General features: G+C 53.7%; 1 protein-coding gene across 3 annotated transcripts in view; it reads right to left on the reverse strand.

The window, feature by feature from the left end:
* AATK (apoptosis associated tyrosine kinase) overlaps window positions 1-16501 on the reverse strand; it is a 41333-nt gene that overhangs the window by 13922 nt on the left and 10910 nt on the right. For all 3 annotated transcript variants that reach the window (XM_075580044.1, XM_075580045.1, XM_075580043.1), the window contains exons 3-7: window positions 11130-11188; window positions 9275-9393; window positions 8321-8408; window positions 7802-7935; window positions 528-612 (exon numbers count right to left, since the gene is read on the reverse strand). In XM_075580044.1, coding sequence (XP_075436159.1) covers window positions 528-612; window positions 7802-7935; window positions 8321-8408; window positions 9275-9393; window positions 11130-11188 — 485 coding nt within the window. The remainder of the gene's footprint in view (window positions 1-527; window positions 613-7801; window positions 7936-8320; window positions 8409-9274; window positions 9394-11129; window positions 11189-16501) is intronic.

Genomic DNA, 16501 nt, shown 5'->3' on the forward strand with positions numbered 1-16501 from the left:
CACTTCCCCCACAACAGGTCAGGTGTTCGGGGTATCCCTGCTTGAGGACAGATGGCTCAATCCGTCCCTGCTTCAGCGCTGGTGGCTCAATCAGTCCCTGCGTCAGCACAGGTGGCTCCATCTGTCCCTGCTTCAGCACAGGCGGCTCAATCAGTGGATCAGTCTTTGAGCCACTGATTGAGCCACCTGTGCTGAAGCAGGGATATCCTGAAAACCTGATCTGTTGGGGGGTCTTGAGGACTGGAGTTGGCCACCCCAGGCATATGGTGATAGAGAGTAGCACAGATAATATTTTATTGTACTTCTCATACAGCGCTGTAACACGCCACACACTATACAGCGCTGTAACACGCCGCACACTATACAGCGCTGTAACACGCCGCACACTATACAGTGTGTATAATGTGATCCCTTCTGAATTCACCAAATACTGTAGAGGAAAGGGGGGGGGGGGGGAAAGAGGGGGTGCCCCTGCTTTTCCCCGGCTGTGACTCCCTGGACACCCGCCGGGAGGTCCCCACACTCACCCGGTACTTGGAATGTGCCAGGCCGTAGTCGCCGATTTTCACGGTCAGGTCGGCGGCGAGGAGGCAGTTCCGCAGAGCGAGGTCACTGCGCAGGCAGAAGCAAGAGTTACACACAGAGAGACGGGACGCGGGGGGGGGGGAGGTCCCCGAATACAGTCACTACAAAACCCTTCGAATTCACTTATTGCAGCAGTTGTTTTAACCCGTTCATTGCCTGAGCGGGTACAAATCTATGGACAGACACAGCAGAAAGAAGTATTGGGAGCAATTGGGATGAAGCAGCTTTTGGGCGGGGGTGCTTTAATACGACAGTTCCACCAGGCGCAAATTTCCACACTGCAGCTACTTAGAAAGATTTGCTGCGCCGACACCTGATTGGTTGGCAGAGTTCAGAGCTTATTCCCAGCTTATTTCTCTCGCTGTCCCAGGACAAACAACGCCAGCACAGGCTGTGCCCAGCAGTCCCCTCTGTGCCCCCCCCGTCCCCTCTGTGCCCCCCCCCCCCCTCCGGCAACCCTAACACTGTCATTACATACCAACGTATTCCTCGGCCCTCTGACCGTCCTACAGCTCACAGCGCGCGCAGAACCCGTTCTCTGCCAATGTGTGTCTGTAACTTAATGCAAAGCAACGTGCTGCAGGCTCGTCTGGGCTCAACAGAGCCGGTAAACCCATTCGCTGCCAGAGAGCCGGCTACGCACCAGCTTTTCCGGGAATCACTCGTTTTTGTGAAGTTCGAGGGATAGGCCAGCTTGGTCCTTTTTAAGCTGAACTGAAGTGATAATACACAGTGTCTGTCTGCGGAGACACAGACCCCTACAACTAGGGGGGCCAGGCGGCTTCTCCAAAAACACTGGGCACAATGGTGAAAGGTGCGACACGCTCGGGAAACACTCACACACACCTCTCTCCGCTCCATGGTGTTTCCTCCACTCCTGACACCTCCTCCTGATTGGATGCAGTTGGGTAATGCAGCCAATCAGGATGGAGGAAGCTGCACAGTCCCCTATAAGCAGCCCTGCTCGTGGAAATTCCGCTGCCCCCCAAGTCGGTCAGGTCACTATGTCCAGAGAGGTAATACCGGTATACACATACACGTCCAGAGAGGTAATACCGGTATACACATACACGCCCAGAGAGGTAATACCGGTATACACATACACGCCCAGAGAGGTAATACCGGTATACACATATACGCCCAGAGAGGTAATACCGGTATACACATACACGCCCAGAGAGGTAATACCGGTATACACATACACATACACGCCCAGAGAGGTAATACCGGTATACACATACACGCCCAGAGAGGTAATACCGGTATACACATACACGCCCAGAGAGGTAATACCGGTATACACATACACATACACGCCCAGAGAGGTAATACCGGTATACACATACACGCCCAGAGAGGTAATACCGGTATACACATACACGCCCAGAGAGGTAATACCGGTATACACATACACATACACGCCCAGAGAGGTAATACCGGTATACACATACACGCCCAGAGAGGTAATACCGGTATACACATACACGCCCAGAGAGGTAATACCGGTATACACATACACATACACGCCCAGAGAGGTAATACCGGTATACACATACACGCCCAGAGAGGTAATACCGGTATACACATACACATACACGCCCAGAGAGGTAATACCGGTATACACATACACATACACGCCCAGAGAGGTAATACCGGTATACACATACACACCCAGAGAGGTAATACCGGTATACACATACACGCCCAGAGAGGTAATACCGGTATACACATACACGCCCAGAGAGGTAATACCGGTATACACATACACATACACGCCCAGAGAGGTAATACCGGTATACACATACACGCCCAGAGAGGTAATACCGGTATACACATACACGCCCAGAGAGGTAATACCGGTATACACATACACATACACGCCCAGAGAGGTAATACATGCCCAGAGAGGTAATACCGGTATACACATACACGTCCAGAGAGGTAATACCGGTATACACATACACGTCCAGAGAGGTAATACCGGTATACACATACACGCCCAGAGAGGTAATACCGGTATATACATACACGCCCAGAGAGGTAATACCGGTATACACATACACGTCCAGAGAGGTAATATAGGTATACACATACACGCCCAGAGAGGTAATATAGGTATACACATACACGCCCAGAGAGGTAATACCGGTATATACATACACGCCCAGAGAGGTAATACCGGTATACACATACATGCCCAGAGAGGTAATACCGGTATACACACACGCCCAGAGAGATAATACCGGTATACACATACACGCCTAGAGAGGTAATACAGGTATACACATACATGTCCAGAGAGGTAATACCGGTATACACATACACCCCGAGAGAGGTAATACCGGTATACACATACACGCCCAGAGAGGTAATACCGGTATACACATACATGTCCAGAGAGGTAATACCGGGATACACATACAGTACACGCCCAGAGAGGTAATACCGGTATACACATACACGCCCAGAGAAGTAATACCGGTATACACATACACGCCCAGAGAGGTAATACCGGTATACACACACACGCCCAGAGAGGTAATACCAGTATACACATACACGCCCAGAGAAGTAATACCAGATACATACATGTCCAGTATTAGTTCTCTTTTTTTACTGGACAGAGTGTCCAAATACAGCACAGTCCAGTTCAATAATGGACACCTGGCAACTCTACGGCTACAGCACCCTCCAAGGCAATGAAAAGTCTGGGCATCACCATTGATAATATTAACACAATGGAAGAACAAAGTCGATTCGAGCCTCTCCTTGGGGGAGAAGACCTGCAGAAGACCACGGACTCCCTGGTCACCTCCAGACGTGACTACGGGGACTCACTGCCTCTTGGCTTGTCAAACAGGCCATTCAGAACACTGCAGGTAAAGCTATCAGAAGCCCGCACCGATCTGACCACAATGGAACCCTGAGAGCCGAACACATTACTTGATCGCAGTTGTTTCGCCGCAGAAAGACTCTCCACCGCGGCCGATCCGCCGCTGAAATCCCCGCCGCCGACTGCTTCTAAGGTAAGTTTGATTACTAGTTAGGGTAGTGGGTTAATTTCAAGTTTTTTTTGTGGTTGGGGTAGGGGTTTTTGGCTCTTACCTTAGTGGCCGGCGGCAGCTGCAGCGGGGTGAGTCGCATTTGGTCACGGTGAAACGGCCCGTGACCAAATGTCCTAGACCGTCCTGAGAGAACGTCACTGGACACCGATCAGACAGCGGATCAAAGTCCTCTCTACAACCTGTAAGGCCACACACGGCCTAGCACCGACATACAGAACGGATCACTCCATATCAGCCAACCAGGCGACTCGGATCAACCAACAACGCAGCGCTCAGTGATCCTCGATTCACATCCATCAAGACTGCAAAAATAAGGGGCATTCTCAGCAGAAGGCCCCAGACTTGGGAGCAACCTCCTTATCGACATCCTGTGTGAAGGGTTTGGGCACAAGCTTCAACTGCTCGGCATGGTGATCCACGCTACGAAATCCGGAGATGGCACGCTACAAAAATATCCATTGGTTGATCCACACACCCATCGCAGAGACAACGGAGTGAGAAACCCACCTTTTGTACCTCACCTGCACCCCGCTCCTGGGAGACTTAAACCTTAATCAGCCGCATATGAGTGTAACGTGGGATGGGAAAGAAATGAGACAGGGAAAGGAGTGGGAAAGAGACAGGAGGGAGGGGGGAGAGAGAAGAGAGACAAAGAGAAAGAGACAGCAGAGAAAGAGAGGTGAGAGAGAGACAGAGAGATGGAAAACAGCAGAGGAGAGAGAGAGACAGCAGAGAGAGAGAGAAAGATACAGCAGAGAAAGAGGGGTGAGAGAGACAGAGAGATGGAAAACAGCAGAGGAGAGAGAGACAGCAGAGAGAGAGAAAGATACAGCAGAGAAAGAGGGGTGAGAGAGAGACAGAGAGATGGAAAACAGCAGAGGAGAGAGAGAGACAGCAGAGAGAGAGAGAAAGATACAGCAGAGAAAGAGGGGTGAGAGAGAGACAGAGAGATGGAAAACAGAGAAGAGGGGAGATAGAATAGAGAGGAGAGTTGCAGCAGAGGGAGAGAGGCAGCAGAGAAAGAGAGGCCAGAGAGAGGTGGAAAACAGGAGAGGGGAGAGAGACAGCAGAGAGAGAGAAAGAGACAGCAGAGAAAGAGCGGTGTGAGAGAGACAGAGAGATGGAAAACAGAGGAGAGGGGAGAGAAGAGAGAGAGAAAGAGACAGCAGAAAAAGAGAGATGCAGAGAGATGGAAAAGAGAGACAGTTGAGGGAGAGAGAGAGAGAGAATGAAGGATAGAGGAAGGGACAGGCAGGATAGGGAGAGAAAGAGGAGAGAAAATGAACGACAGAGAAAAGGGATAAAGTGACAGAGCGCTAGGTGAGAGAGAAGCTCCAGGACTCGGTGGTGAGAGAGAAGCTCCAGGACTCGGTGGTGAGAGACATGTACAGAGCGCTGAGGAGGCCCACGGGCCGGTGTCACGCTGCCATCCGTGGGACCAGGAGCAGTGAGTGCCGCCTGCAACAAAATCACTGATGCTGGAGCATGCATGTCCCACTCATTCAGCATCAGGATATTGTTCCAGGGGACAAACCGAGAGGCGTCCAGATGTGTGTGAGAGACGGAGTACTGAGCGCGAGAGAGGGGTGGGGGGGGGGGTGGGGGGGAGAGAGGGGGCAGGGGTGGGGAGAGAGGGGGCAGGGGTGGGGAGAGAGGGGGGGAGAGAGGGGCAGGGCGGGGAGCGAGGGGGGGAGAGAGGGGAGGAGAGAGGGGCGGGGGGGGAGAGAGAGAGGGGCGGGGGGGAGAGAGAGAGAGGGGCGGGAGGGGGGAGAGAGAGAGGGGCGGGGGGAGGGAGAGAGAGAGGGGCGGGGGGGGGGGAGAGAGAGGGGCGGGGGGGGGAGAGAGAGGGGGGCGGGGGGGGAGAGAGAGAGGGGCAGGGGGGGAGAGAGAGGGGCGGGCGGGGGGGAGAGAGGGGGGTGGGCGGGGGGGAGAGAGGGGGGTGGGCGGGGGGGGGGGAAGAGAGGGGGGTGGGCGGGGGGGGAAGAGAGGGGGGTGGGCGGGGGGGTAGAGAGGGGCGGGGGGGGGAGAGAGAGCGGCAGGGGGGAGAGAGATAGAGGGGCAGGGGGAGAGAGAAGGGCGGTGGGGGGGAGAGTGAGGGGCAGGGGGAGAGAGAGGCAGAGAGAGAAAGAGGGACAGGGGAGAGAGGCAGGGGAGAGAGGCAGGGGAGAGAGAGACAGGCAGGGGAAGGAGAGAGAGGGGGGTGGGAGAGATGGAGAGAGAGAGGGGCAGGGGAGAGAGGCAGGGAGAGAGACATGGAGGGGGAAGAGAGAGAGGAGGCAGAGAGAGAGAGGGAAGGGAGACAGAGGGGGCATGGGGAGAGAGAGGAGGAGAGGCAGGGAGGGAGAAGCAGGGAGAGAGAGGGGCAGGGAGGGAGAGGTTGGGGAGAGGTGTGGACAGAGACGCAGGGAGAAAGGCTGGGGGAGTAAGGGGCAGTGAGAGGGGCAGTGAGAGGGGTGGTGCAGAGGGGCAGTGAGAGGGGTGGTGCAGAGGGGCAGTGAGAGGGGTGGTGCAGACTGCAGAGGGACAGTGGGGGATAGAAGGACAGGGAGAGAGAGTGGGGTGGAGAGGGGGAAAGAGGGGAAAGTGGACAAGGGAGAGAGAGGGAGAGAAGGACAGAGAGAGAGGGGGGCATCCAGGCTGTGTATAGGAAACAAGCTCAGAAGAGAGAAAGGAGAACAGAGAGAACAGGGTGTCCTTGAAACTGGGGGACAGAAAGAAATATATAAAGAGAGACATCAACATGAAGAGATGATGATAGAAGAGAAGCGAGGGAGAGATGCAGAGCGGAGAAGCGAGGGAGAGATGCAGAGCGGAGAAGCGAGGGAGAGATGCAGAGCGGAGAAGCGAGGGAGAGATGCAGGGCGGAGAAGCGAGGGAGAGATGCAGAGCGGAGAAGCGAGGGAGAGATACAGAGCGGAGAAGCGAGGGAGAGATGCAGGGCGGAGAAGCGAGGGAGAGATGCAGAGCGGAGAAGCCAGGGAGAGATGCAGGGCGGAGAAGCGAGGTAGAGATGCAGAGCGGAGAAGCCAGGGAGAGATGCAGGGCGGAGAAGCCAGGGAGAGATGCAGGGCGGAGAAGCGAGGGAGAGATGCAGGGCGGAGAAGCGAGGGAGAGATGCAGAGCGGAGAAGCGAGGGAGAGATGCAGAGCGGAGAAGCGAGGGAGAGGTGCAGAGCGGAGAAGCGAGGGAGAGATGCAGAGCGGAGAAGCGAGGGAGAGATGCAGAGCGGAGAAGCGAGGGAGAGATGCAGAGCGGAGAAGCGAGGGAGAGGTGCAGAGCGGAGAAGCGAGGGAGAGGTGCAGAGCGGAGAAGCGAGGGAGAGATGCAGGGTGGAGAAGCGAGGGAGAGGTGCAGAGCGGAGAAGCGAGGGAGAGGTGCAGAGCGGAGAAGCGAGGGAGAGATGCAGAGCGGAGAAGCGAGGGAGAGGTGCAGAGCGGAGAAGCGAGGGAGAGGTGCAGTGCGGAGAAGTGAGGGAGAGGTGCAGTGCGGAGAAGCGAGGGAGAGGTGCAGAGCGGAGAAGCGAGGGAGAGGTGCAGAGCGGAGAAGCGAGGGAGAGATGCAGAGCGGAGAAGCGAGGGAGAGATGCAGAGCGGAGAAGCGAGGGAGAGATGCAGAGCGGAGAAGCGAGGGAGAGCTGCAGAGCGGAGAAGTGAGGGAGAGCTGCAGAGCAGAGAAGTGAGGGAGAGGTGCAGAGCGGAGAAGTGAGGGAGAGGTGCAGAACGGAGAAGCGAGGGAGAGATGCGGAGCAGAGAAGCGAGGGAGAGCTGCAGAGCAGAGAAGCGAGGGAGAGCTGCAGAGAAGTGAGGGAGAGCTGCAGAGCAGAGAAGTGAGGGAGAGGTGCAGAGCGGAGAAGTGAGGGAGAGGTGCATAGCGGAGAAGTGAGGGAGAGCTGCAGAGCAGAGAAGTGAGGGAGAGGTGCAGAGCGGAGAAGCGAGGGAGAGGTGCAGAGCGGAGAAGTGAGGGAGAGATGCAGAGCGGAGAAGTGGATACAGAGGGTCACTGAAACCAATGCGCAAACCTTCCAAAGCTGCTCAGTCCTGCTCTACATTACTTCATCCCTTGCTCCTGCAGCACTGCCCCTACACACGCTGTACCTGCCAAACCCCACGTCCTCCCGCACTGCTGCCCTCCCCGGGGTCCTCCCGTCTCACCTGTGGGTGTAGTTGTTTCTGTGCAGGTGCAAGAGCCCACAGGACACTTCGCAGGCCATCCTCTGCAGGGTCAGGGGGTCAGGGGCCGTGGACTCTGTGGCCACGCAGCTCTGCAGGTAGCCTTTCACATCCCCCTGCAAACGGCAGCCACGTCATCTTCATACAGGGACCCCAGAACCCCCCCATCCTTAACCCCTTCTGTGCTGAATCCTATGGCCTTCACCAACTGCTGGACACACCTTACAACAAGAGGTCAAAGTGCAGTAAAAAGCAGTGGTGCTGACGGTCACTCAGAGGCCTCACACACCCCTCAGTGACCTTCATTAAAACACAGCTTACGGGTCATGGAAGTCGCTCATTAAACTGCTTATTGCATAAGAAGTCAGCGGGAAATAACTTGCCTTCCTTTGTAGCTATTTCTCCCATGTTATGGAGTCAGAAAGCTTAACCCCGGGGCAGACAATGTTACGCCTCCCCTCTCGCCCCCCTTCCCCCGGGGGCGCCGGGCACGACACTCACCAGTGGGCAGAATTCCATAACCAGCAGGTAGGGGGTGACCTCTGCACACTGCGCCAGGCACTGCAGGAGATTGGTATGCTGGAGTACTCTGCGGAGAGAGACGCAAGAGGGCACATCACTGTGTGCAGGGGGAGGAGGGGGTATCAGGGCAGTGCTGTGACGGGGGGGCACGGTGTGAGGCTGCAGGGGCATTGCAGGACACTGTGCCCTCTGGCATAAACTGGTTAAGAAGCAATTTTAAACATAGTAGCAATAAAGCTGCAGACATATGATACATATGTGTTTTTTTATACTAATAAATCAGTTCTGTACTATGAGAAAATACTTGTAGTAATTTTCTTTAAACAACTCTGAATTACATTTTTTATGTAGTATAATGTAAGAAGCCTTTTTTGTTTCTATAGCAACCATTTACAAAGTCACACCCCCTCCCTCTTCTGAAACAGGCTCTGGCACACCTCCTTTTTGAGCCCTGCTCTCTCTCTAGCAGTGCACCAATTGTATCTAGTGACTGCCTGGTCACATGATCTTCCCCACAGAACTTTGCATCTTTTCCTCTTCTGCTGCACTGACAGCCATTTAGTGAACCCCCGAGCCGAATCTTCGCTGATCGATCACAGGAGAACGGATCGATCTGCAACTTAGCTAATTACTGATCATTGTGTGGGATTGTATTGATGCAGATATTAAAGGGGAAAAAAATAACAAAAACAGCAGCTTGTACTGCAGCTTTAAAGGGCCTATAACATATTTATTTCCCGTTGCCCAGAAAGTGGCTGCTTCAGCAGATTCTGTGATGTTTCGAGAGGTTGGGGGGTTTCCTTCATACGCCGTGTTATTGGAATGTATCCATTGATGTGCTGTCACTTTTACACCAACAGCAAATCGAAATCTTGATTAAACGAGATGCCCAAGCAACGGGGCAGGCAGCGGATGGGTGACCCTGCTACTCACCTATAGGGTTGGTTCTCTTCTAGGAAGTGAATCTGTTCCTGCACACTGGCACTGACCTTCAGCTCCTTCACTATCACCTGGGTGCTGCTAAGGCCGGCATTCACCTCCCCGAGCAGCACCTGCACACCCCAAAATAACAGGAAGGTCTTATACCATTACTCAAAAACAGCAAGCATGACCCTACCTGTCTTTCTAACTATCAGCCTGTCTCTCTCCTGCCCTTTACCTCTAAACTCCTTGAACGTCTTGTATTCTCTCGCTTGCTCCATTTTCTCAACATCTATTCTCTCCTAGACCCTCTACAATCTGGCTTCCGCACTGCTCACTCCACTGAAACAGCCCTCACTAAAATAACTAATGACCTCCATGCTGCCAAAGACAGAGGTCATTACACTCTGCTCATATTACTCGACCTCTCTGCAGCATTTGATACTTTGGACCACCCTCTTCTCCTTCACATTCTCTATACTCTTGGTATCTGTAACAAAGCTCTATCCTGGATCTCTTCTTACCTCTCACATCGTACTTTCAGTGTCTCTTTTGCAAACACCTCCTCCTCTATTGATCTCTCTGTGGGGGTACCCCAGGGCCCTGGGACCCCTTCTCTTTTCTCTGTACACACTCTCTCTAGGTGACCTAATCACATCTCTTGGGTTCAAATATCACCGCTATGCAGATGACACACACATTTACCTTTCTACCCCTGACCTTACACCTGCTGTACAGACTAAAGTTCCTGAATGTCTCTCTGCTATATCATCCTAGATGGCCCTCCCCAAACTTAAACTTAACATGGCAAAACACACACCCAGGCTTCTCTCTCTACATCCCGCACACATCCAGGCTTCTCCCTCTACACCCTGCACACATCCAGGCTTCTCTCTCTACACCCTGCACACATCCAGGCTTCTCCCTCTACATCGTGCACACATCCAGGCTTCTCCCTCTACATCCTGCACACATCCAGGCTTCTCTCTCTACGTCCTGCACACATCCAGGCTTCTCCCTCTACACCCTGCACACATCCAGGCTTCTCCCTCTATATCCTGCAAACATCCAGACTTCTCTCTCTACACCCTGCACACATCCAGGCTTCTCCCTCTACACCCTGCACACATCCAGGCTTCTCCCTCTACACCCTGCACACATCCAGGCTTCTCCCTCTATATCCTGCAAACATCCAGACTTCTCTCTCTACACCCTGCACACATCCAGGCTTCTCCCTCTACACCCTGCACACATCCAGGCTTCTCCCTCTATATCCTGCAAACATCCAGACTTCTCTCTCTACACCCTGCACACATCCAGGCTTCTCCCTCTACATCCTGCACACATCCAGGCTTCTCTCTCTACGTCCTGCACACATCCAGGCTTCTCCCTCTACACCCTGCACACATCCAGGCTTCTCCCTCTACATCCTGCACACATCCAGGCTTCTCCCTCTACACCCTGCACACATCCAGGCTTCTCCCTCTACATCCTGCACACATCCAGGCTTCTCTCTCTACGTCCTGCACACATCCAGGCTTCTCCCTCTACACCCTGCACACATCCAGGCTTCTCTCTCTACGTCCTGCACACATCCAGGCTTCTCCCTCTATATCCTGCACACATCCAGGCTTCTCCCTCTACATCCTGCACACATCCAGGCTTCTCCCTCTACATCCTGCACACATCCAGGCTTCTCCCTCTATATCCTGCAAACATCCAGACTTCTCTCTCTACACCCTGCACACATCCAGGCTTCTCCCTCTACATCCTGCACACATCCAGGCTACTCCCTCTACATCCTGCACACCTCCAGGCTTCTGTAATACTGCGCATAACCTGCAGAGGGAGCTGGAGAGATGCTCACCTTTCCAAACCACCCATGGCCAATCTCCTTCAAGTAGAGCAGGCTCTGCCGTCCCAGGTCTGTGGGGATGAGAGACCGTGAGAACGCACACAGTGGTTGTGTATAAGGCACCGGCATATACCATGGCACAGTACAAGGGGAGACAGTCACACAGAACCAGCAGCATAAATAGGCGGCAAACGCATTGCAAGGGTATGCGGCTCCTGCTCAGAGCTCGGCTGAGCCGCCTGTGCTGAAGCAGTGATATCCATAGAACCTGGCCTGTCGGTGGCCCTTGAGGGCGGAGTTTGAGACCCCTGACTTACAGAAGAGAGAAAGATTCCCCGCGCTAAAATCCCAAGCAGGAGATCAGGGGCACCAACAGGTTAGGTTAGAAGGATATCCCTGCTTCAGCACAGGTGGTTCAATCAGTGCTGAAGCAGGGATATCCCGAACACCTGTCCAGTTGGTGGCCCCGGTGGACTGCAGCTGGCCACTTCTGGACTAAATGATTACCCTAAGGATAAGCGAGCAGTGAGCGAGCGCCTGGCTGTCCCCCCTACCACCCAGCCTTCTCACAATGAGTGCGCCCCTCTCTGTGTGACATTTGGGATGCCTCGAAGCTCCCACGGCCGCCAGCCCACGGCCCTGCCCTAGAATTCCAGGGGGCGCATACCGGCTCCCAGAAACAAACGGTAGCATTGTGGCCAGGCTGGCACTGCCCGTCACGCCCCTCGGAGACGCGGGACACTGGGTCCTTTCTGCGTGACATCAGCACGGACAGGAACAGGCTGCAGCTTGTGTGAGAGAGCTCCCTTGTGTTCCGCGTCAGGCTGTTGTCGGAGGATTTGTTTTACCCCCCCCGCGTTGTCCCACCTCGCCCCTACGCCCCGACCTCGGAGAAACGATTCATTCTTACAGGCAGATTCCTGTCCCACTCCCGGCCCGGTCCCATACAGCAAAGAATGCCACAGGGAGAGCCACCTGCTCCCCGCCGCAGGGCTGCGCCAAGTCTGTGCCACAAACACACACACTGCCACTAGTGTGACACAGGGACAGGCAGAGGGGACACAGGGCCCTCCCAATCTGATCTTTCCGCTGTGGGGTGACACGGAAGGGATAGAAAAACTGTGTATTGTGTTCCCAATTACAGCGTGAGACTCCCGGGGATAACTATGGCCCTCCCACTACAGCGTGACACAGTGCCACGCACGTAAGGGAAGTGTGTCCCACGTGTCTGTCCCTCCCACTACAGCGTGACACAGTGCCACGCACGTAAGGGAAGTATGTCCCACGTGTCCGTCCCTCACATTACAGCGTGACACAGTGACACATATATAAGGGAACAATGTCCCACGAGTCCGTCCCACACATTACAGTGGGACACAGTGCCACGCGTGTAAGGGAAGTATGTCCCATGAGTATGTCTCTCAAATTACAGCGTGACACAGTGACACACATTAGGTAAGTACGTCTCACGTGTCCGTCCCTCACATTACAGCGTGACACAGTGACACACATTAGGTAAGTACGTCTCACGTGTCCGTCCCTCACATTACAGCGTGACACAGTGACACACATTAGGTAAGTACGTCCCACGTGTCCGTCCCTCACATTACAGCGTGACACAGTGACACACATTAGGTAAGTACGTCTCATGTGTCCGTCCCTCAAATTACAGCGTGACACAGTGACACACATTAGGTAAGTACGTCCCACGTGTCTGTCCCCCAGATTACAGCGTGACCCAGTGACACACATTAGGTAAGTACATCCCACGTGTCCGTCCCTCACATTACAGCGTGACACAGTGACACACATTAGGTAAGTACGTCCCACGTGCCCGTCCCTCACATTACAGCATGAACCAGTGACACACATTAGGTAAGTACGTCCCACGTGTCCGTCCCTCACATTACAGCGTGACACACATTAGGTAAGTACATCCCACGTGCCCGTCCCTCACATTACAGCGTGACACACATTAGGTAAGTACGTCCCACGTGTCCGTCCCTCACATTACAGCGTGACACACATTAGGTAAGTACGTCTCACGTGTCCGTCCCTCAAATTACAGCGTGACACAGTGACACACATTAGGTAAGTACGTCCCACGTGTCTGTCCCCCAGATTACAGCGTGACCCAGTGACACACATTAGGTAAGTACGTCCCACGTGTCCGTCCCTCACATTACAGCGTGACACAGTGACACACATTAGGTAAGTACGTCCCACGTGCCCGTCCCTCACATTACAGCATGAACCAGTGACACACATTAGGTAAGTACGTCCCACGTGTCCGTCCCTCACATTACAGCGTGACACACATTAGGTAAGTACGTCCCACGTGCCCGTCCCTCACATTACAGCGTGACACAGTGACACACATTAGGTAAGTACGTCCCACGTGTCCGTCCCTCACATTACAGCGTGACACAGTGACACACATTAGCTAAGTACGTCCCACGTGTCCGTCCCTCACATTACAGCGTGACACAGTGACACACATTAGGTAAGTACGTCCCACGTGTCCGTCCCTCACATTACAGCGTGACACAGTGACACACATTAGGTAAGTACGTCCCACGTGTCCGTCCCTCACATTACAGCGTGGTGCAGTGACACACATTAGGTAAGTACGTCCCACGTGTCCGTCCCTCACATTACAGCGTGACACAGTGACACACATTAGGTAAGTACATCCCACGTGCCCGTCCCTCACATTACAGCGTGGCGCAGTGACACACATTAGGTAAGTACGTCCCACGTGTCCATCTCTCACATTACAGCGTGACACAGTGACACACATTAGGTAAGTACGTCCCACGTGTCCGTCCCTCACATTACAGCGTGACACACATTAGGTAAGTATGTCCCACGTGTCCGTCCCTCACATTACAGCGTGACACAGTGACACACATTAGGTAAGTACGTCCCACGTGCCCGTCCCTCACATTACAGCGTGACACAGTGACACACATTAGGTAAGTATGTCCCACGTGTCCGTCCCCCAGATTACAGTGTGACACAGTGACACACATTAGGTAAGTACGTCCCACGTGTCCGTCCCTCACATTACAGCGTGACACAGTGACACACATTAGGTAAGTACGTCCCACGTGTCCGTCCCTCACATTACAGCGTGACACACATTAGGTAAGTACGTCCCACGTGTCCGTCCCTCACATTACAGCGTGGTGCAGTGACACACATTAGGTAAGTACGTCCCACGTGTCCGTCCCTCACATTACAGCGTGAACCAGTGACACACATTAGGTAAGTACGTCCCACGTGTCCGTCCCTCACATTACAGCGTGACACAGTGACACACATTAGGTAAGTATGTCCCACGTGTCCGTCCCCCAGATTACAGTGTGACACAGTGACACACATTAGGTAAGTACGTCCCACGTGTCCGTCCCCCACATTACAGCGTGACACAGTGACACACATTAGGTAAGTACGTCCCACGTGTCCGTCCCTCACATTACAGCGTGGCGCAGTGACACACATTAGGTAAGTACGTCCCACGTGTCCGTCCCTCACATTACAGCGTGGCGCAGTGACACACATTAGGTAAGTACGTCCCACGTGTCCGTCCCTCACATTACAGCGTGACACAGTGACACACATTAGGTAAGCACGTCCCACGTGCCCGTCCCTCACATTACAGCGTGACACAGTGACACACATTAGGTAAGTACGTCCCACGTGCCCGTCCCTCACATTACAGCGTGACACAGTGACACACATTAGGTAAGTATGTCCCACGTGTCCGTCCCCCAGATTACAGTGTGACACAGTGACACACATTAGGTAAGTACGTCCCACGTGTCCGTCCCTCACATTACAGCGTGACACACAGTGACACACATTAGGTAAGTACGTCCCACGTGTCCATCCCCCAGATTACAGCGTGACACAGTGACACACATTAGGTAAGTATGTCCCACGTGTCCGTCCCCCAGATTACAGTGTGACACAGTGACACACATTAGGTAAGTACGTCCCACGTGTCCGTCCCTCACATTACAGCGTGACACACAGTGACACACATTAGGTAAGTACGTCCCACGTGTCCATCCCCCAGATTACAGCGTGACACAGTGACACACATTAGGTAAGTATGTCCCACGTGTCCGTCCCTCACATTACTGCGTGGCGCAGTGACACACATTAGGTAAGTACGTCCCACGTGCCCGTCCCTCACATTACAGCGTGACACAGTGACACACATTAGGTAAGTATGTCCAACGTGCCCGTCCCTCACATTACAGCGTGACACAGTGACACACATTAGGTAAGTATGTCCCACGTGTCCGTCCCCCAGATTACAGTGTGACACAGTGACACACATTAGGTAAGTACGTCCCACGTGTCCGTCCCCCACATTACAGTGTGACACAGTGACACACATTAGGTAAGTACGTCCCACGTGTCCGTCCCCCACATTACAGTGTGACACAGTGACACACATTAGGTAAGTACGTCCCACGTGTCCGTCCCTCACATTACAGCGTGGCGCAGTGACACACATTAGGTAAGTACGTCCCACGTGTCCGTCCCTCACATTACAGCGTGACACAGTGACACACATTAGGTAAGTATGTCCCACGTGTCCGTCCCTCACATTACAGCGTGACACAGTGACACACATTAGGTAAGTACGTCCCACGTGTCCGTCCCTCACATTACAGCGTGACACAGTGACACACATTAGGTAAGTACGTCCCACGTGTCCGTCCCTCACATTACAGCGTGACCCAGTGACACACATTGGGTAAGTATGTCCCACGTGTCCGTCCCTCACATTACAGCGTGACACACATTAGGTAAGTACGTCCCACGTGCCCGTCCCTCACATTACAGCGTGACCCAGTGACACACATTAGGTAAGTACATCCCACGTGTCCGTCCCTCACATTACAGCGTGACACAGTGACACACATTAGGTAAGTACATCCCACGTGTCCGTCCCTCACATTACAGCGTGACCCAGTGACACACATTGGGTAAGTATGTCCCACGTGTCCGTCCCTCACATTACAGCGTGACACACATTAGGTAAGTACGTCCCACGTGCCCGTCCCTCACATTACAGCGTGACCCAGTGACACACATTAGGTAAGTACATCCCACGTGTCCGTCCCTCACATTACAGTGTGACACAGTGACACACATTAGGTAAGTACATCCCACGTGTCCGTCCCCCAGATTACAGCATGGCACAGTGACACACATTAGGTAAGTACGTCCCACGTGCCCGTCCCTCACATTACAGCATGAACCAGTGACACACATTAGGTAAGTACGTCCCACGTGTCCGTCCCTCACATTACAGCGTGGCGCAGTGACACACATTAGGTAAGTACATCCCACGTGTCCGTCCCTCA

The sequence above is a fragment of the Ascaphus truei genome, chromosome 22 (assembly GCF_040206685.1).
Source record: "Ascaphus truei isolate aAscTru1 chromosome 22, aAscTru1.hap1, whole genome shotgun sequence".
Lineage (NCBI taxonomy): Eukaryota > Metazoa > Chordata > Amphibia > Anura > Ascaphidae > Ascaphus > Ascaphus truei.